General features: G+C 40.7%; 1 protein-coding gene across 1 annotated transcript; it reads left to right on the top strand.

The window, feature by feature from the left end:
- Positions 1–938: 938 nt before the first annotated feature.
- On the top strand, positions 939–20,455 carry LOC139640174 (multiple C2 and transmembrane domain-containing protein 2-like; the record flags this gene model as incomplete). Its single annotated transcript, XM_071514347.1, has 13 exons — positions 939–1,027; positions 2,277–2,391; positions 2,574–2,600; positions 6,856–7,026; positions 9,552–9,682; positions 9,816–10,002; positions 11,497–11,590; positions 11,701–11,803; positions 12,775–12,877; positions 13,065–13,166; positions 14,137–14,211; positions 16,230–16,349; positions 20,338–20,455. Coding segments are annotated over exons 1-13 (1,429 nt in total), but the record flags the coding sequence as incomplete, so codon positions are not given.
- Positions 20,456–22,227: the final 1,772 nt, after the last annotated feature.

The following is a 22,227-nucleotide window of genomic DNA, read 5'->3' as shown; positions in this document are numbered from 1 at the left end:
TTACTTTTACACCTCTTTTTCTTCCTATTTGTATGTTGTAAAGCACTTAATGATAAGTGATACATTTTTATATTTTATATTTATTTGTTATTTTTATTTTTGTATTTTTTATTTTATATTCTATAACAAATATATTTCTCTCTCTCTCTCTCTCTCTCTCTCTCTCTCTCTCTCTCTCTCTCTCTCTCTCTCTCTCTCTCTCTCTCTCCATATATATCTCTATATATATATATATACATTTTTATTTTATAATATTTGTTTATATATTGTATATTAATGGATAGTGATAGCTATCTTAAATAATAATAATAATAAAGATGATAATAACAATAATAATATAATAATAATTATTATTAATAATAATAATTTCAAATGAGAGAATCTGTTACTGCTGCATTATTAAACTACAGAGAGCCGGACGTGTGTTCTTTTGTGCGTTCGTGTGCAAGGCTTTTTGCAGTGTGCTGTGTTTAGGGGAATTACGGTATGCATTGTTTAGGCAACACAGAGCTCCACCCTGCATAAGGAAACCCATTATGCGCTCGTACACCAGGCAATACGGTAGAAGTCAAGCATCAACCAACTGGAGGCCGGTGCGCTGTACGTCCACATGCTAGCTCTGTGATATTTTCATCACATGTCCTCAGTGAGTCATACTTAAAATGAAAATGACTATAAAACACTACAATCAGTAATCAGGCCTGTTCAGTTTCACCTCAGTACGTTTTGATCCATGGGATACATGTATGTAGGCCATTTGCAGCAACAGCAATGCATTCTAGATGAAGTGTGACCACATTCACAATAATCTCTCCCATAACTCGCCCTGCATTAACAGTCTATTGTTAGCGCTGTCCCATTTATGGCACCTTGTAACTTTTTTTGAAGGGCGCTTCATAAATAAAGGTATTATTATATTGTTATTGTTATCGGTGTTTGACACAATGCAGGTATACGACCGCGATCTGACAACTGACGACTTCATGGGCTCCACTAGTTTCCTCCTGAGCGATCTGGAGCTCGACAAGTGAGTACTTCAGTACGTTCTATGGTGATACACTCTTTGTAAGTGTAGCATCTCTGGCACAAAGGAAGTGATGCATTTTACATTTTTGGTTTGTTTGGAATAAATAGAAGAAGAACTGGGTGGTTAGCATGAGCAGTGATAGCCACCATGGCTGAACAGGCAAAAAGAGGAGAAACTCAAACCGCACGCAAGAGAAAATCCAAGGAAAAAGACGTCACAGTACTGGACACACTGTTTGACTGACAGGTGATCTCTGGGAAGAGCGGTGCAGAAACACCACAGCAGTGAGTTCTTAGCACCAGACATGGAGACTATTTAAAACAAGACAACAGTACAGAATGATGAAATCCCACGTGGGCCAGTCAATAAGAAATATGTCACCATGTTTTGAGCGGTAACTGTACTTCCTCCTTAAAACCATTGATGGACAAATTTGTTTTAAAAAGAGGATCTCACAGAAGACCACTTTACCACCCAAGCTCCACAAGCTCTGGAACCATTACTATTTGTAGAGTTTGATGTACTTCTTCTGACTCTTGTTATTCCTTGTACTGTATTTGTATCCTTTGTTCTTCGTAACGCACTTTGTGATAAATCTGTTAAAAGTACTTTGTAAAAAAATTTGACTTGACTTATTTTAACACAAGGCATATTAGCAAGTATCTTGATTATAGTATAGGCTAGGGCTGGGCGATAATTCAATATTATCGTTTATCGTCTTTCAGTGGAATCATATCGTGATGATATGAAGATATTTTAATATCGTGACACACATTTCTGCTGTCTGAATTGATGATGACAAGCAAATTTTACTTAAAAACTCTCATAAAATGAGGTATGGTAGGAATATTATTTGAATATTTCAGTTTTGTTTGACATCACATCTAACATTACCATTTGGTTCAATGATGATTCATTAATTTGATTATTTAACGTGATTTTGCATACATGAACCATATCGTGATATATATTGATATCGAGAAAAATCCTTATGATTATCATGATATTGATTTCAACCATATCGCCCAGCCCTAGTATAGGCCATAATCCTCATTATGTTTCTAAAGGAATAGTCAATGTCAAATTAGCCAAAGACTACAGCAGGTGATCTCACTGATCTGGTTGAAGGTGTGTTAATCGGGGAAATCTGTGGTCTGGAATCGTAATGAAAACCTGCAGACCTTTTGGCCCTCCATGGCACATGGTCTCGATGTGTTTAACTCGAAGGTGAAACTGTGTGTCCTGTCAGGATCAGCGAGCTGTCTCTGCCCCTGGACGACCCGAACAGCTTGGAGGACGACATGGGCGTCATCCTGGTGGACATGAGTCTGTCCCTCAGAGACGGAGACAGCAAGAGAAGCTCTGTATGGGAATATCCCCTGTGTATTTCCTGCATGGTTTCTAGCAGTAGGGACATTTGCGGTGCATTTTCTATTTATTGTGCATGTCACTTTGTTTTGTTTTTTTTGTTTTTTTTTCTCCCCTATGGCCTACTAACCACAGTATTATTCTGTTTTGTACCTAACATGCATGCTCCGGTTGGCAGCGGTGGCCCCGAAAACGAAGTTTTAGGGTAAGGCATGATAAGTGGAATGAAGTGATATTTACTTGACTTCGCACCCTACAAGTGCCTGCCAAAATTAAAAGAGAGACTTAAAGTAATAATCCACAACATTTTCATGTAAATAAATGTCAGTTTGGCTACTCTCTATGGCCGACTGATACAATACAATAGTGATTCAACCTAGGGCTGGGCAATATGGACCAAAAATCATATCTCGGTATTTTTAGGCTGAGTGACGATACACGATATATATCTCGGTATTTTCTACGAAGTGGGCTAAATGTTCAGTTGTAAGTAGGGCTGGGCGATATGGACAAAAATCAAATATCACGATATTTTTGACCAAATACCTCGATATCGATATTGACAAAATTGTAGGGATGACTATTGGTTTGCTTTCACTAAATATTTACACAATGAGATTTTTGATAAATAATCATCAGTAATGTGGATATAATGACTAAGTGGGTAAAGGCAAATAATAGAACAGCTAGAACAGCCTGGTAAATTCAGAAAATGACATCACTTTACTGTAATGCAGCCTTTAAAACCAGGAAAAGACACTTATGCCATATCACCATATTACGATATCCAAAATCTAAGACGATATCTAGTCTCATATCACGATATCGATATAATATTGATATATCGCCCAGCCCTAATTCAACCTATAGCCAGTTCATGAAAGCTTTTGCATTTGCTGTTCTAAACACCAAAAATCTTCTTTTGCAAGAGGAAGTGATGCATTTTACCTTTATGGAAGCAACAGTTTGTTTGTAATAAACATTAAGAAGGTAGATAAAATATGATAAACTGTAGACTGCATTGAATGTAGCGATTCCGCTAGGCGGCCACACTATCTTTACTCAGAGGGAGGCTTAGGCGATATCCAAATTTAATATCGCGATACTGTTCCACCAAAATATCGAGATATACGATGTTATCATGGGGGGGGCTGATTGTAGAAAAACCCACTTGAATTGAAAAAACAAAATCACTTCAGGTATAATGTTTCTTTTTTTTACTGCCCTACCACCACTAGCAGATTATAGGTTTATAAGTTTAAAAGATTGCACAATTGTGATCTAAGCAACAACACTATATTCAACATCGTGGGAAATATCGCACCTGTCACTGTAAGAGAGTAACTGTATTTAAATCTATTGTTACTGAAAGAATTCGATTGGCAGGTGTACATCTTAAGTCACATATGTGTTTTTGGTGTTTTGTATGATGTCAGTCTCCCCACACTGAAGATTCCCACAGCACAGTTACTAAGGCCATGGCAGAGAATACTTATACTTTTGGTAACACTTTACAATAAGGGTCACTCAGTTAAGGGTTAGTTAATGCTTAATAAGGTTTAGTTAATGCTTATTAGGCATTAACTAACCGGTATTAACAGGTAACTAATGTGTAATTTACTAATGGTGTTCATGTTAACTAAGGTATTAATTTATACATTATTTAACATGAACACCATTAGTAAATGATTACCAGACACATTAGTTAACTGTTAATTAAGGGTTAGTTAATGCTTATTAAGCATTAACTAGGTAACTAATGTGTAATTTAATAATGGTGTTCATGTTAACTAAGGTATTCATTTATGCATTATTTAATAGTTTATAAAGAGGACTATTAAATAATGTATAAATTAATACCTTTGGTAATTCTTTACTAATGGTGTTCATGTTAACTAAGGTATTAATTTATACATGATTTAATAGTTTATAAAGAGGACTATTAAATAATGTATAAATTTATACCTTAGTTAACATGAACACCATTAGTAAAGGATTACCAGACACATTCGTTAACTGTTAATTAAGGGTTATGCTTATTAGGCATTAACTAACCCTTAATTAATGTACCCTTATTGTAAAGTGTCACCATACTTTTATACTTAACGCTATCCCATCAAAAAAACAACCAACATCCCATTAAGACTCTGTATGTTGAGTGTTTCCTTTATCTTGGCAGGTACCTGTATATTTGAACTTGATCTGATTCTTCTCTCTCGCTTCTTTACACAAGAGGGCAGCAAACCGCCATGACATTTCACCATGAGGTGTTTTAACATGCAGCCATCAACATGTCCCCTCCAAACAAATAAGACTTCAGTGCGTGTGATTCTGTCACTTCAGACACTGTTGTAGTCTGCTGTAGTGCTGGATGGGCATTTCCACACCATTTCCTTCCTGTGCTTTAGAATCGATCCACGTTCATTGAATCTGGGTTCAACGTATTTCCCTTACAGCGCTGTGTCTCCATGTCAGCTCAGATAATTATCTTAGAATATGACTCCCTGTTATACACGGCAGAGAGGTGCTGCTCCTGATCCCCCCCCCCCCCAGTGGAACGAAGGATCGTTCTCGTCCTCTGTTCACGGTGGAGAAGAGGGAATAATAGTCAGTCTGTCAGTCTGGCCTGGATTGACAGGCGGCCCACTTCCCAGGCTGGTTTTTACTGTACTGAGCATTTTACACACATGAAAGTAGAATCCTGCTCCTGTTCATCTGGTGTGTTTGGGTTCCTTCTGGCTGTTTGATGCATGTGTGCATGTTAACTGTTCTGTTTAGGCCTGGGCAATAACAAAAAGTCTTATATATTCTTACTTATCTTCCTCTCTTCTTTTTTTCCTCTTCTCTTCTTTTCTCTTCTTCTCTCCTCTTCTCCTTTCTTCTGTTCTTCTCTCCTCTTATGTTCTCCTTACTCCTTTTCCTCTCTTGTCTCTTCTCTTCTCCTTTTCTTCTCTTCGCTTCTGTTCTTCTTATCTTCCTCTCTTCTTTTTTTCCTCTTCTCTTCTTTTCTCTTCTTCTCTCCTCTTCTCCTTTCTTCTGTTCTTCTCTTCTCTTATGTTCTCCTTACTCCTTTTCCTCTCTTGTCTCTTCTCTTCTCCTTTTCTTCTCTTCGCTTCTGTTCTTCTTATCTTCCTCTCTTCTTTTCTCCTCTTCTCTTCTTTTCTCTTCTTCTCTCCTCTTCTCCTTTCTTCTGTTCTTCTCTCCTCTTATGTACTCCTTTTCCTCTCTTCTATTGTCTCTTCTCTTCTCCTTTTCTTCTCTTCTGTTCTTATTTATCTTCCTCTCTTCTTTTCTCTTTTCTTTTCTTTTCTTCTCTTTCCTCTTCTTTCTTTTCCTCTCTTTTATGTTCTCCTTACTCCTTTTCCTCTCTTTTCTTTTCTCTTCTCCTTTTCTTCTCTTCGCTTCTGTTCTTCTTATCTTCCTCTCTTCTTTTCTCCTCCTCTTCTCGTCTCTTCTCTCCTCTTCTCCTTTCTTCTGTTCTTCTCTCCTTATGTTCTCCTTACTCATTTTCCTCTCTTCTCTTGTCTTTTCTCTTCTCTTCTCCTTTTCTTCTCTTCTCTTCTGTTGTTCTTACTTATCTTCCTCTTTTCTTTTCTCTTCTTCTCTTCTCTCCTCTTCTCCTTTCTTTTCCTCTTTTATGTTCTCCTTACTCCTTTTCCTCTCTTTTCTTTTCTCTTCTCCTCTTCGCTTCTGTTCTTCTTATCTTCCTCTCTTCTTTTCTCCTCCTCTTCTCGTCTCTTCTTCTCTCCTCTTCTCCTTTCTTCTTTTCCTCTCTTTTCTTTTCTCTTCTCCTCTTCGCTTCTGTTCTTCTTATCTTCCTCTCTTCTTTTCTCCTCCTCTTCTCGTCTCTTCTTCTCTCCTCTTCTCCTTTCTTCTTTTCCTCTCTTCTCCTTTCCTCTTTTCCTCTCCTCTTCTTTTCTCTTCTCCTTTCTTCTCTTATGTACTCCTTACTCCTTTTCCTCTCTTCTCTTTTCCTTTCTCTTATCTTCTCCTTTTCTCCTCTTCTCTTCTTTTCTCTTCTCTTCTTATCTCCTCTTCTCCTTTCTTCTTTTCCTCTCTTCTCCTTTCCTCTTTTCCTCTCCTCTTCTTTTCTCTTCACCTTTCTTCTCTTCTCTTATGTTCTCCTTACTCCTTTTCCTCTCTTCTCTTTCTCTTCTACTCCTTACTTCTTTTCCTCTCTTCTCTTTTCCTTTCTCTTATCTTCTCCTTTTCTTCTCTTCTCTTCTGTTCTTACTTATCTTCCTCTCTTTTCTCCTCTTCTCTTCTTTTCTCTTCTTCTCTCCTCTTCTCCTTTCTTCTTTTCCCCTCTTCTCCTTTCTTCTTTTCCTCTCTTCTCCTTTCCTCTTTTCCTCTCCTCTTCTTTTCTCTTCTCCTTTCTTCTCTTCTCTTATGTTCTCCTTACTCCTTTTCCTCTCTTCTCTTTTCTCTTTTACTCCCCCCCCCCCCCACCCCCCCCACAGGCGGGAGGTTCTCCTCAGAGCCGGCGTCTGTCGGAGGCGTTGAGGAAGAGTCAGCTGTGGAGTGCGGTGGTGGCGGTGACCCTGGTGGAGGGCCAGGAGCTGCCGCTGGACGCCCAGGGAGGCCAGCTGTTCGTCCGCTTCAGGCTGGGAGAGCAGAGGTACAAAAGCAAGGTACCGAACAAACCCGTGCTCCTCCTCTCCTCCTCTTCCTCTCCAATGTGACAAAAATGCATTCCGTCTCTCTCTCTCTCTCGGCTGATAGTTCTTTTCCTAGCGACAGTTCTATGGTCACAGGGATATTGTAAGAGCACTAAGGCCCTGTCCCTTGCACTGCTTAACTTTGTTTCCTTGTCATTTTTAGTTGATTTGAGAAAAAAAAAAAAAAAAAAAAAAGCGTATTGTTGCAAGCCTCTAGATTTAGCTTAATGCCTAAAAGTTGTGGAAAAAGAAAAATTAGAAAATAAGTCGGTCGGTAGTTCAGAATTGGTCTACCTTCTATAAAGTTCTAAGTAGCATAATGTGATCTCACATATTGTGCAGTGTGTGTATGGAATGTGGTGATGTGACTAGATGTGGTTTTTCTGTACTTCAAAATGTACTTTGTAATTTATTGTATTGTTTGTGCTGTATTTTATGTCGACTTGCCCTGAGACTGCTGATGGAAATTAGCAAATAGCTATAATCTGGTGCAAAACATCTTTTCTCTTTCCTGAGATCAATGTTCTCTTTTGCACATGGTCCCTGACAAATAAACTTACTAAACTAAACTAAAAGTGAATGTTAATCCTCACCATGCCTCTCCTAGCTGGAGGCCATAGTGACTGATCTGGTACAGACCTGAAACAAGTTGTTGTCAAAAATGACTTATCACAAAAAGGTTAGCTGTCTTCCATCTTCGCTGTCATTTTGCCTTTTGTCTTGGATAAAGATCAAGAGCAACAGTAGGTTAGGTTCACACTATTAGCTACTATCTCTAACATTTCCATGCATTCACACATGACACTGATGGTCCTGCATAGTTGAGGCGTTGGCAGATGAGGAGCTCCTGTGGCCGGGTGCCAGGTTTCTCCTACTTATTATTATTATTATTATTATTAATGTGCCTATTAATCTAATCCTCTACTTGGATGGCTGGGTTGGGGTGGCCGGTAGCTCCCTTGTCTCTGCAGTCCATCTAATTTCCAGACATTTTTGAAAAAAAAAATTGAAAACACTAAACTCTTCTGCTCCAAACAAATGCTTGAATGAAATAATGTCGGGAGTGTTACGCAAGACTGTCATAACCTTTTGTTTGATTGGCGCAGGAATCTGACGGCTTTTGATGACTGTAGTGTTTTAAATCATCTGTTATTAGAAGCTGTTATTCGAGAGGAGGCATTTATTAGAATGGTACAGTAGACGGTATGGTAGCTTATGCTGTAGATCTCTGAATATTGCTCTCTGTTGCGATTGAGTTTACATTTTGCATTCACATTTAAATCATTTAACTGATGCTCTTATCCAGAGTGCCTTGCAACCACATAATAAGCTTCTTTTACATAGCAAGTAGATCGGCAAAAATTGCAAGCTACCACAAATAAGGAGTCCAAAGGTTAGGGCCTTGGTGCCCTTACAATCTTCTGTGACCATAGAATGATCATGTAAGAAATGGAATAAGAGCCAAGGAGAGAGATGGAAGGGAGTTGTTAAAGGATAAGGACACTGGTGTTTTTTAATGCATTTCTTACCGTCAACAAATCCTATGAAAATAACAAAATCAGCAATGAATTTGTTTCGCTAACAAGTCTCGTCCATGTAGCCGGTGCCCAATGCAGCCATGTCCCAGCAGCCATAGAACTTCATTGTATTAAAAAAACTAAAAAATGAAAAGCACGTCAAAGAGCCATGCTGAGATTTTTCAAATGTAAACTATGTCTTTGTGAGCTGTATGTCAAGGTTTTTAGTTTACAATTGGAGCCAATGACTTCCGGGTTGAAGGCTAAAAAGGGAACATGGGAAGTCAGAAAGTAACGGGAGTAGAGCAAACGCATTGTTAATTTTGTTATTTCCATAGGATTTGTTGACGGTAAGCAATGCATTAAAAAACACCAGCCTTATCCTTTAAGTGTGTGGCATGAAAAGTCCAAGCTCAAATTACTTCTGATCCTGACTGGATGACATCTAGGGGTGATGGATCACTATTTGCTACACTAGCTCTATGGCTATCATCATGGATCACTTTCTTGCTAGGCGCCAGGACAACTAGCATCACAGATCACAATCCTGCTTCACTATCTTGTTACACTGGCTCCATGGCTACTGTCATTGATCACTATCTTGCTACGCTACAACACTGGTTATGCATCAAAGCTGCACGCTACTGTGCACTTTCAATTCGGCTACTAAACAGCATTGCATTCACATGCTGTTTTGACAGAAAATCAATCCCGCAAGACAAATGATGAACAAACGTGGGCGTTCTGCAGCTTAACAAGCTAATTGAACAAACTTAATTTTATCAAATGTTAGTTATGATGGTTAGTCTGGCTAATTTAAAACATGTATAACGGCGCATATGTATAAAAGTGTTTTCTTAAATTTAACTGGCACAAAACGTGATTGTTCTGCCACGTTGAAGGCCAAAACTCGGAAACTCTGGTAGCAACATTTCCTCCAACTTTCTGACTTCATCGTCTGATTGGCGTCTTTCTCCTCAGAACCAGTGTAAAGTGGCCAATCCTCAGTGGAGGGAGAGATTCACCTTCAACCAGTTCCTGGACGGTCCAGACATCTTGGAGGTGGAGCTCTGGTCCAAGGAAGGACGGAGGAGCGAGGGGTGTTTGGGAACGTGAGTCTCACCTTTGAACCTTTGAACCTTTATGAACCTTTATGTCGTCCTGTCTGGCCCTAACGTGAACGTGCACGTGTACATTCGTGTGCCTGCGCCTGCATGGCATATGCATCTGTGTGTATGTGTGCAGGTGCGAGGTAGACCTGTCCAGGGTGCCTGTCAATCAACGCCAGCTGATCACGCACACTTTGCACCAAGGCAGAGGACGCCTGGTCTTCCTGGTTGCACTGAGCATGTGCAGCGGCGTCTCCATCTCCGACCTCTGTGCTGCGCCGCTTGACGAAGCCCGCGAACGACAGACCCAGCTGGACAAATATGTCAGTATACTAACTATATGTCAGTATGGATGTGTCAGTCTACCATATGTTAGTGTGGATGTGTCAGTCTACCATCTATATGCTAGCATGGATGTGTCAGTTTATTACCTACATCACGAACCTGGGCTAGTACTTCCAAGTGAAGGGTTTAATTCCAAAATGCCAGCAGTCACTTTGTAAAGTGTGAGACATGTTGAAAATGGTGGATATCAAATTTTTAACGAATCTCTTCAAATAACTCATAATGTTTTTCAACTGAAAGATACCGAGGCATTTTGACTTATCGATAAAACAGACATTTATTCAGGCAAACAACCTATGAAGACCTGTGGAAGTGGACACCAAGCGGAATAAACTTAATACCTAGCAAGCACGGATTCAGTGCAACACCCAGAGAAATACTGCTAAGCATTTATCTATGTAGTTTCTTAAAGGAATAGTTCACCCAAAACTGAAAATTCTGTCATCATCTCCTCCCCCTCATGCCAGGTGAAACACAGGTGAAGTTTGTCCATATAACACACAGGGAGGCTGCCAGCACAACTCCATAGCAGCCTTCTCCAAAACAACTGAAGTCAGTGGGGACCAGTTCTTCAGAGTTCCAAAAAGACCTACAGTATATTTACACCATCATTTAGTGCAAATCTGAACTACAGCTGATTGATTTGGAACAAATAATGGTGTATAGGTCTTTCTATTCACAGTGTGATTGTTTGGCTGTTTTTGTTTTGGAGCTCTAAAGAACAGGTCCCCATTGACTTCAGTTGTTTTGGAGAAGGCTGCTACCAAGTTGTGCTGACAACCTCCCTGTATGTTATATGGACTAACAAATTCCACCTGTGTTTCATTTGGCATGAGGATGAGTAGATGATGACAGAATTTTCAGTTTTGGGTGAACTATTCCTTTAATGTTTGCTTCACCCTACTTCGAGTACCAGATGGGTGGGGTTTACCGCATCAGGACAATTCAGAGTAAGTTGTCAATCACAGAAAAGTTGATTGAACTGACATTTTGAACTGACCTAAACTTTCTGGAATTTGTCTGGAAATTTTATGGCAAACCCCATCTATCACCGAGGTAGGATGAATTTGCTTATAATAATTGGCTCAGGTCTGCCATATATAGAAGATCCATTTTATAAAAAAAAAAAAACACCACAAAATCTAATTTTATATATACATATTGAGACTGTATTACTAATTGGGATGTTCTGGTAAATTTGGAATGTATATAATTTAATTTTAACACACAAAATAGCATCTCCTTACCTTCGATATGTTCCAAAATTCAAATTTTGTTGCAATGACGACACTGAACGATAGAGGCCAGCATTGGACCAGAAATTACACATAGACTCTTTCATGTGCAAATGGATGGTGGTTACCGATTTAGCAGTTTATAGACATTTATAGATAATATAAACACTGTTTGGTTGTGAATGACATCTCATTTAACATTTCCAAAATGCTTTCTGTCTGCTAATTGTCCCTCAGAGTTTGAAAAGTTCCATGAGGAACCTTTGTGATGTCGGTTTCCTTCAAGTCAAAGTTATCAAGGCTACAGATCTGCTGGCTGCTGATTTAAACGGTACTGCAGGGCTTTGCATTAAATGCTTTCTTTACTCCTTTAATGTTATAGTAAAAGGGATGGAGGGAACATTGTCCCAGTTTGAAAGTGTTTTTTGTCGTGTGCTGTAGGAAAGAGCGACCCCTTCTGCGTGCTGGAGCTGGGGAACGACAGACTGCAGACCCACACCGTCTACAAGAGCCTCCATCCAGAGTGGAATAAAGTCTTTACATTGTCAGTTTGAGCAGGACTCCTTTCCTTAGAGATGCACGCCAAATCTCTTCCCAATCCCAATCCACTACCATTCTGTTGTTAAGACTACATGGTTTACTGCCACGTGTCTGTTGATGTTTCACAGCAAATGACATCTGGCAGTCGATAAAGGGGAGAAATGACGCTTTTGTTCTGCAAAAAGAGTAAAGATCCAGGTCCAAGGATCAGCGCGAGTTGCATACATGAAATGTTCTGTTTCCTTATTTACCCAGGATGTTTGTTAATCTCTCTATGCCTTCTGAATAAAGGCATTTTTAGTAGTTTCATTCCAGAATAAGATACCGTTTGAAATTAAGTGACATCTGCTTTTAGACAGCGATTTAAAAAAATTACAGAATGTAGAAGAATGACTGTTTTGATCATAGTTTCTCTGTTATCTACCTACCTACAGTACAGATAGTCATGGAATTCTGGACAAAATTATATCGAACAATAAAAAATATTCTCAGATTTGGGTCCGAGAGACAAATGGGGGTCCGTGGCCCTAATGTGTACTAACTTAGGGGTCCTTTATATGAAAAAAGTTGAGAATCACTGCCTTACTCCTTTTCCTCTCTTCTCTCCTCCCCCCCCCCCCCAAAAAAAAAAAAAAAAAAATGATAAGATGATGAAAGAAAAAAAACACTACTACATTTTAAAGAGTGGTTGGTTACTTAAATACTTGGTTCAGAGATAATGGATGATGGATTTTGTTATGATTTTGTTCCAAATTGGATATGAAGTGTTTTTGAAATGAAATGAACTCTTCATATGCAGCTCACACTTGAACCTGCATGTGGATTTTTATACTGAAGGAGAATTATTCTATGGAGAATATTATTTTCCCATGTGTTTTTTTTTTTTCCCCTCAACCGGTGCTCACCTATCGAGTTTCTTTGAATTCCTGACGCGCTCGGTGTGCTGTGGTTGACCCTCCTTGTGTGTCTCCTCAGCCCTGTCAAAGACATCCATGACGCTCTGGTAGTGACCATCTTCGATGAGGACGGAGACAAGCCGCCAGACTTCCTGGGAAAAGTCGCCATTCCCGTGCTCTCGGTACGCCTAACAGCCCATCGCACAGACAAACGGACTAATCTCTCCTCGCACTCTCCGTCTAAATTAAAGTGAAGAGGGTGTTAACACTCCAACACTTTGAAGACTTACTAAGATGTAATCCGGCGTGACTGATAGTCCGGCTCACAGCTGAGTTCAGCACCTGATGCCCTTCCTTTCTGTCCTGCAGATCCACAACGGGCAACAGATCGCCTTCCCGCTGAAAAAAGAGGATTTGGGAGGTTTTTCTAAAGGGAGCATCTCTCTGGAGCTGGAGGTTATTTTTAACCCCGTAAGTAGAAGGCGGTTCGGCCCGCGACGAGGACATGAGGGCGTGATGGCTATTGCAGATGGGTAAATCCTCACTGATATGGCCATCTGTAAGGCACTGGCCCAGGACACAGTGTGAACACGCATCCAACTCCCACAACAGATGGAGTTCAGTTTATCTCCCAACACCGGGCCCAGTCAATAACCCTTTAGCTCATTGGAATCCAGTGGGAACAAGATGGGCATCAGTGGAACTATTAAAGGTTAAGCGATAGTAGGGTAGCAGAGGCTTGGGTGATATCCAAAATTATATATCGCGATACTGTCTCCCCAAAATACCACGATATGCGATAGTATCGCGATACATCACATTTCTAGGATATAATAATTATTATTAACAGCCTAGAAATTTGATCTTACTATTCAAGCATTGGAGGAAACATTGGCCATTTTGCTCATTCCTGCTATTTCCAGAAAAACGGGCTGATTGTGGAAAAGGGAACCCACTTGAATTAAAAAGACAAATGTTTCACTGAATTATTTTTGTTTTTTCACTATTCTACCACAAGGAGATTATAGGTTTTTAAGTTTAAAAGCTTGTACAATTGTGATCTAAGCAGGCCGGGAGGGGTGAGGAACTTTTTCTTTGTTTTTTTGGTTTGTTTAATCCGATATCGCAGGAAATTCACAAAATATCGCGATATTCGATAATATCGAATACCGGCTCATACCTAATGAGTAAACCTGATGAAAACAGGTACACATTGTTCGCACCAGTGTATTCTGTTGTTGCTGATTAGATACATTTAATGTATTTAAATATGAAAGAGGTCTGACACCTTTCAGTGTGTGGTAGAACATTTTCATTAGTATGGACTGTTGTCTCTAACCAGCACCTGAAAGGAGCACTGCTGTACATAGCATTTACAGTACAACCTGTGTTTTGTTTTGTTTTTTCTCTTTCGCTTAATGAATTGTTCTTTTCTCATCAGGTCAGAGCAAGTATAAGAACCTTCCAGCCCAAGGAGAAAAGATTCATGGAGGATAATCCAAAGTTTTCCAAAAAGGTTTGCTGAAGATGCAATGAATTCACTGTATAGTCCAGGCTTGGGGCATATTCACTTTCAGGTCAATCAGCTGTAATATAAATTGAATGTGCAATACATTGTACCAGTGTTTCCCCTATGTTTTTCTTCTAACTGTGGACACGGGGGCCCATACCATGTAGCTGCAGATGCATTCTCTGTAATCCGCTTCTGAGATCAGTTTTCACCTGCATATGGGAAACACCGCATTCTACATCCCATTTTCATTATCCAGGACGACTAGAATAAGCTTCAATTCCAAGATCGCCAACATTTAAAAGCAGCCAGTAGTAAGGAGGTCAATGGTCAGAGGTCACAACACCCGGACAATACTCCTGTGACGCTCGAATGATCATGCAAGGTAGAAGTGCTCGGAAAAGGGGGAAAAAAAAGAAAAAACAACAGCTAAGAGCGAGGGAGAGGGGTAGAAGGGAGTTCGGACAAATGGTACCATGTTCATTCTCAATTAGATCTTTATGAGCTGAAACTGAAAAGCTTTTACTCGCAGCAGTTTTCCAGTCCTTGCTTTTTCGGAGAACTTTTGTCTCCCTGAATTGGCTGAATTGAGCATTAATTGACCCCAACTGTGACTGAGTTCTTGTCCACTGTTCTGCTACATTAGTTTGATATACAGTGTGTGAGACAGGGTGCCTGACTGTCTGTACTTCCAACAAAGACTCATTGTTGTCAGACAATGCAATGCTTACTAAAGCCAAAACCAGCGACTGGGCTACAATAATCAGAGGCTACTGGAGTTTTTTCACTCGTGTTTCGTTGGTGGAAGTCTTTAAGGAGTAGGCCACATTGAATGCAGTATCAAGTTAAGATGATAAGAAGGTTGACATAACCAGGGCAGGCCACTAACTTTTTCTTTCACGGGCCACAGTGGCTTGTGCATCCCAAAACTTACCAGCCACTTCCGCTGTTGCACCAGCCAACTAGATGTTTAGAACAGAATAGGACTCCGAATGATGGTTTTGATTTGGAGTCCTAGTCCTGATTTTTAAAATATGAATCTCTCCTTTTCTAGTTATTTTCCTGTGTAGCAAAAATAGTAGAGAATAGTACATCTTCTCAAAAATTAAACCTAATCAAAAAATCATATCTACATCAACATACACTGCCCGTCAAAGGTTTGGGGACATCTGATTGAATGTACTATGTATTTTATTATCTTAACGCCATTTTGATCTAAAGGGTTATGCTTAAATGATTGAAATTTGTTTCTTAAATATAAATAGTGAAGTCGATGCCTATGTATGAATTTATTTCCAAAGCCTTTGCCTTTGCATCAAGGCAAAAGGTGGCTACTTTAAAGAATCTGAAAAATAAGATAGTTTTGATTTGTTTAAAGGAATAGTTCAACCAAAAATGAAAATTCTGTCATCATCTACTCACCCTCATGCCAAATGAAACACAGGTGAAATTTGTTAGTCCATATAACACACAGGGAGGCTGCCAGCACAACTTGGTAGCAGCCTTCTCCAAAACAACTGAAGTCAATGGGGACCTGTTCTTTAGAGTTCCAAAACAAAAACAGCCAAACCATCACACTGTGAATAGAAAGACCTAGACACCATTATTTGTTGCAAATCAATCAGCTGTAGTTAAGATTTGCACTAAATGATGGTGTAAATATACTGTAGGTCTTTTGGAACTCTGAAGAACTGGTCCCCACTGACTTCAGTTGTTTTGGAGAAGGCTGCTATGGAGTTGTGCTGCAGCCTCCCTGTGTGTTATATGGACAAACTTCACCTGTGTTTCAACTGGCATGAGGGTGAGGAGATGATGACAGAATTTTCATTTTTGGATGAACTATTCCTTTAACTCTTTTTTTTTTGGTCACTGCATAATCCCATTTGTGCCATTTCATAGTTTTGATGTCTTTACTATTATTCCAAAATGTGGAAAAACTTTTGACGGGCAGCGTAAATCTGTTTCTATTCATATATTTTACATGTTTTTTTTGGGGGGTTTTTTTTACATGTACATTTTTTCAGATCCTGGCCAGGAACGTGCTGCGCGTTCAGACGCTGTACAGAGCCATCATGTCCACGCTGCAGTACATCAAAAGCTGCTTCCAGTGGGAGAGCGTTCAGAGGAGCCTGCTGGCCTTCCTGGTAAAACTGGCTTAATTGCTTATCAACACACTTATCTGCATTTCACTCTCTCTCCCCCACCCCTCCCAAGCTGTGGAAGACAACCGCAGTCTGGCCAACCCCTACTTGAACTCTCCCGGCGAGAACCGATGCGGTGTACTGGGCTCGGCCGTGGCTCGGGTGTTTTTTTTTTTTTTTTTTTGGAGCGGCCCGGGCCTTCAGCGTTGCGTGTCTTTAAAGCCTCAGCTGGAGAGAGTAGAGTCCCGGCGGAGTCGAGATGGGAGTCTATTTTCGTTCTACTTCCCTGACAACTCATTAACCCTCCGTCCAGTCTGTCGCGCGGTTTGATTTCCACCCTATTATACATAGACGGGAAAGTCCAATTAAAAGGCCCTTCACAGATAAGGCTGATTCTCCAGTCGCATAGAAGTGCTAAGCAAGTGTGAAGACGGAAAGAACAGAGGCCGCCTTTTAGCCCTTGTCGTTTTTTTTGTTTTTTTTTATATTAATGTTTTTGGTCAGACATTTACATTGAGATAACAGTTACATTATTACAATTACATGAATGACATGTCTTCTTTCAGGGTCTGGCCAGTCTTTCTTTTTTTTTTTTTTTTTAACAACTAAAAGAAAAAAAATCTGCAGTCCAGCAATAACATTCAAATCTAGCCAGACATTTTTTTTTTTTTTTTTTATTAATGTTTTTTGGTCAGACATTTACATTGAGATAACAGTTACATTATTACAATTACATGAATGACATGTCTTCTTTCAGGGTCTGGCCAGTCTTTCTTTTTTTTTTTTTTTTAACAACTAAAAGAAAAAAAATCTGCAGTCCAGCAATAACATTCAAATCTTGCCAGACAACCAACACAAAACACAGAGCATCAAAATGAAGACCACAAAAAAAACACAACAGCCTAGGAAATCTACATAGCATAAACAGCACATACCTGGTCCAAATACAAATTATGCTAAGGTAGGTAGCATCAAACTTTTATATCCAACAATTGGGCAAGGAATGGGCCCCATACTTCATTAAATAGCCCTTCCCTCCCAGCCACTCTATAAGTAACCCGCTCATAACTTGCCATTGTACTTAATCCCTCTATCCATTCTTTAAAAGTGGATAAGATGGCACCATGATTTCTGGCGTTTTGACATTTCAACATTGTCTGGTAGTAATCCCAAGAGGCATACTGTGGGATTTTTGATCACGTGTATTCCAAACATCTTATTCAAGACATAAATCATTTCATCCGACATGTTGTCTGTTTTGTCACAATCATATAACATATGCACCCAGATTAGCCCTTGTCTTTTTTTTTTTTTTTTTTTTTTTTTTCAAAACTCTTTTTATTGGTGTTTGTCCACATTGTAAACAGTAGATCCTCAAATCGTTTCAACATGTTTTGTAACATACATACATACAAAAAAAAAACCCATAATGGCATATAAACAAGCCCTTGTCTTTTTAAAAAGTATGATTAAGTGAAGTGGGCGCAGATCTTTTTTTGACATTATTCTCTCCCAGCTCGATATGGCATACAGTAAGTTGTGCATTAACTATGCAGACCGGTCAGGGTCATGGAAAGTTCCCCGTGTCTTTACGGCCAGCGTCCTCTAGATGGCGCTAAAGGTTTTCCGAGCATGCGGGGGGGGGAATTCTTGGAAGACCGCCTGAGATGGGGAGACGCTGTACTCCGGCCAATAGTACAGTTTGTTCAATTTGCTGTGAAAACTGGGAGCCGCAGCACAGAGCTGTTATTTGAATAGATGCCACCGTCTTGTGTTATGGCTTTGCGTGTGTGTTTATGTTTGTTAGTGGAGATCACCGAGATCTCCGGGGTCAGAGGTCAACTCACTTTGACTAGAATCTGCTCACAATGGGAATGTAAACGGCAGTAAATGTACTGATAATAGCTCAATTATCCATATTCATATCTTAGTAGATCGGATACTTTTTAATGCCAAAATATAGTAATTTAATTTTGAAGACACCCCCTTAGTTAATTGGCCAACTTGAGAATAAATTACCCCAACTTTGATTTTTGAATGTTAATGTAATATATTCAACTGGGCCTTGTATATGGTGTTAATCAATATCAGGTTATTCTTACTGTTTTGCTTGACAGCTCAGACATACACTCAAACGCAAATATGCATACAAGCACGAACAAGCGCACCAATGGACACACACACACACACACTCTCTCTCCCCACTCCCACGCTATGCAGGAAAAAAAAAAAAAGAAAGCCAGTCTCAGTGGTTTGAAAGACAGTACCATCTGTACTCAATGTTTTCACACTAGCGTTCCCTGCCTTTTTCAAGCTCCAGCGAGAAGAAATAAAGGAGCGTTTGATACCGCCACATAAGAGTAATGAATCACAGCTTGGGCTCCACATGACGGGAGGCAGGAAGAAGCTCCCTCTCTAAAAAAAAAAAAAAAAAAAAAAAAAAAAAAATCCGGACACCTTTTTTTTTTTTCTTTTTTTTTTTTTTTTTATGCAAAGCGCCTTGTCGGTGCCTCGCTCTACCCAGGTCCACACATGCCCTTTTTTATTTTTATTTTAAGAAGATCGGTCGAGGGACTTGCCGTTCGAAAAAAAAAAAAACCCAAGAAAACAGAAAAGGATTTAAATTGTCGTTTGAGCAACCACAGGCTCCTTTTCAGAGACCGCAAGTCCTTGTATTGAGCTGTGTTTATCAGTAGTATTTAGCAGATACTCATCGTGGCCAGAGTAAAGCTGAATAGTTCTAATGATGCCAAGGGGATGTGTGTTCTTAGATTAGCACCGCCATGAAAAGCCTCCCCCCCCCCCCCCCCGCGCATTAGTGTGGAATTCCCGCCGCATTCTGAAAAAATGCGCCCGCCCCCCTCCCCGGTTCGGTAGCCCTTCCCGACATCAGGTAGCCTTTTCATTTTTATTCCCCCCCCCCCCCGAAACTGGATTGTATTTCCAGAGCCCCTCTCGCTGTCGAAAAAAGCCCGCGTAACGCCTCTCAAGTTGGAACGGAGCGCAATTATCGCAATCTTTATAGGCTGCGTATACATTTCCACCGAAGCGTGACTCGGCTTTGGCCCTCCGCTCTCTCTCTCTCTCTCTCTCTCTCTCTCTCTCTCTCTCTCTCTCCCCCTCTCTCTCTCCCAGCCGTTCCGAAAAGTCCCCGCTAATAAAAACATAACCCTTTTAGCGAGGAATCGGTTTCACCTTCCCTCCCAGGCCCTGTTTTTTGGGCTTGTGATAACAGAGACAAGAGCGTGCTTGGCTTTATTTTTTATTTTTTTTGCACATTAAAGCTGACGGTGGTGGTGGCGGCGGCAGGGGGATGGAGGGGAGGGGGGGATCTGCCATCTTTTATGTCAGTTGGTGCCTCAGAGGAGAGCGATGTCTTCACCAGATGTTCACTTCTATTTTTATTAGCATATAAAAACATGTAAATCCTCCCCACGCCTTTTTGGCAGCGCCGCCATTTCGGACGGCGCTGCCGTCCATTTAGCCGCGCAATTGAGACATCACAAGACATATTTCTTCCCCCCCCCCCCGAGCCGCGCACAGGTGGAACGCGCATCACAGAAGCCGTCGCGGCCGCTCACGGGCACATCGGCACACAGGCTCCCCGCGGCTGCACCGAGTCGCTCGGCCGGCTTTAATGTACACGAGATGAGAGGGGAGAAGCAATTAGACTCAAGTGGTTAATGTCAATGCATATGCCAGGGGGTGGAGAGAGAGAGGCTGTCCGACTGAGCGGAGCGGCCGCCCCTGTACAGTGTATGTAGAAATATGTAGAAACGAGGCTTTGATGGTGGCAGGGTGTAGCCTTCCATCAGCTTGACCAATGCTTATGGAATCAATAGCGGATCCGATCGACCTTTAGCTGGCGGGGGGGGGGTTAAGGAGCTGTCGAAAATGTCTTTAATGAAGAGCGGTCCTTTTTATCCTCTGTATTCCCCCCCCCCCCTCCCCCCCGCATCTGACCTCGCCGACCTCTGACCTCTGCCGGCAGGTGTTCGTGGTGACAGTGTGGTACTGGGAGTTTTACATGCTGCCCCTCTTCCTGGTTCTGCTCATCTCGCGGAACTACCTCCAGATCGCCTCCGGGCGGGTCAGTCAGGACTTGGTGAGTCTACAAGCTATCTTCCCACCTTTTCTAAAGCAATATTCCACTTAGTTTTGACATGGGGGATGGGGGGGGGGGGGGGTTATTCGCCACTTGACCGCCATGAAAACCAGAATAGAAACGAATCGCCAAGATCGGACGCAGCTGGGACGAGTTTGTAGGGTTTGGGACGGAGCCCGGGAGTGGCCATCGGGGGGGGGGGGGGATATTTACTGTACGATTTACTGTAACGTACGCACGATATGCAACTCGAGCTCTCGTTTCCTCTTTTTCGCGCGCACAAGACACAATTCGTTCCCTCGATCCGGTTGAAATGAGCCCTCGCTTTGGTTTATTTGTGTCGAATTGCCAAAACGTGCCCTCGAAATAGTGATATGATGCTCTGGATATATAATCCATGTGCTTTTCACGAGCTTATAAAGAGTCAGTGCACATATTGGTGATTATGTCCTGGGTGTGTTGCAGCCACCCAATTGTGTGTACATGGCCTGAAGGTTAAGTGGCTAAATATGTTGCAATATTTGGGGGATTTGCCTATTCAGTGTAAACAGACAATGGATATTAACATACCAAATCCTTACTAGGCCTATCTGCAATACCTGAAAGGTTCCTTTTAAGTTGCATTTTTTCCTAAACTGCACAGTTTAAGGAAATCGAGGGAACGAACTGTATCTCGTGCGCATGAATGGACTCCATATAACTTTTTTTCTCTCCCAATGGCCGCTCCCGGGCTCCGTAGTTTGGATTTTTACTTCGCTTTTTTATTTTTATTTTCGTGGCCTCGCTCAAATGAATCGGAATTCAAACCGAACGCTACAAACTCGCCCAGCTGCATCTGATCTTGGTGATTATTTTGTATTCTGGTTTTCATGGTGCTCAAGAGCATAATAACCCCCATGTTAAAACTAAGTGGAATATTGCTTTAAGCCAGCTGCCTTAAGCCCAGTGACCTGTTTGGCCTGTTTTCACACTATTTCACGAAAAATAGCTGCTACAACTGCATTTTGTTCAGATAATGAAAAACATATTTGTTTCCATAGTGACCAGCTGCAGTAGCTGCCACAATCAGCAAGCAGTGCTTTTATCCAACTATCCAACACTTAGAACCTACCACAACACACAGTACCAGCTACTGTCAACTTGAATACTGCTGCGTTCTCCATTTTCATTCTGCTTCTGGTTGCTGTCCTGAACCCTGTCTTCCCTGTAATCGGTCTGTCATCCCCTCTTGTTGTGATTGGTCAGTCCATGTCATGTGGTCTCCGCTAAAAAATCTATCTTATCTCAAGTTTATGAAGCACTGAAAAGGCCTAAAAAGATGCCAGGCACAGCACCATTTCCTAAGTGACCACTCTCTTTTAGTTTAACTGATTACTAACTAAGCTAATTTATTAGCAGTTTATTTGAATGGGATCTCTACTATGGAGAGCACAGTAATTTTAGGCCACTTGGCTTGCTAGTTAACATTAGCAACTTCATTCATAGCTTATAGCATATTGCATACATACATAGAAACACTGCTTATACAGCAATGTGTTTTATTCTAAAATGCCAAGATGTCAAAATGTGGACTATGTGCTGTTTTACAATCATTAAAAATTTTTTTAATATAAATGTATGTATATGTGTATGTGTGTGTACATACATTGTGTATATATATATGTATACACACGTACATATATACTGTGTATATACATATATGTGTGTGTGTATATATATATATATATATATATATATACACAGTACTGTGCGAAAGTCTTAGGCATATGTAAAAGA

This window comes from Centroberyx affinis, unplaced genomic scaffold (genome assembly GCF_046629955.1).
Source record: "Centroberyx affinis isolate AG114_WGS23_722 - 3 ecotype Tasmania unplaced genomic scaffold, CSIRO-AGI_Caff_v1 ptg008553l_1, whole genome shotgun sequence".
In the NCBI taxonomy this organism is placed as follows: domain Eukaryota; kingdom Metazoa; phylum Chordata; class Actinopteri; order Beryciformes; family Berycidae; genus Centroberyx; species Centroberyx affinis.
The sequence above is the reverse complement of the archived record's forward strand: the minus strand, read 5'-3'. Positions and strand labels throughout refer to the sequence as shown.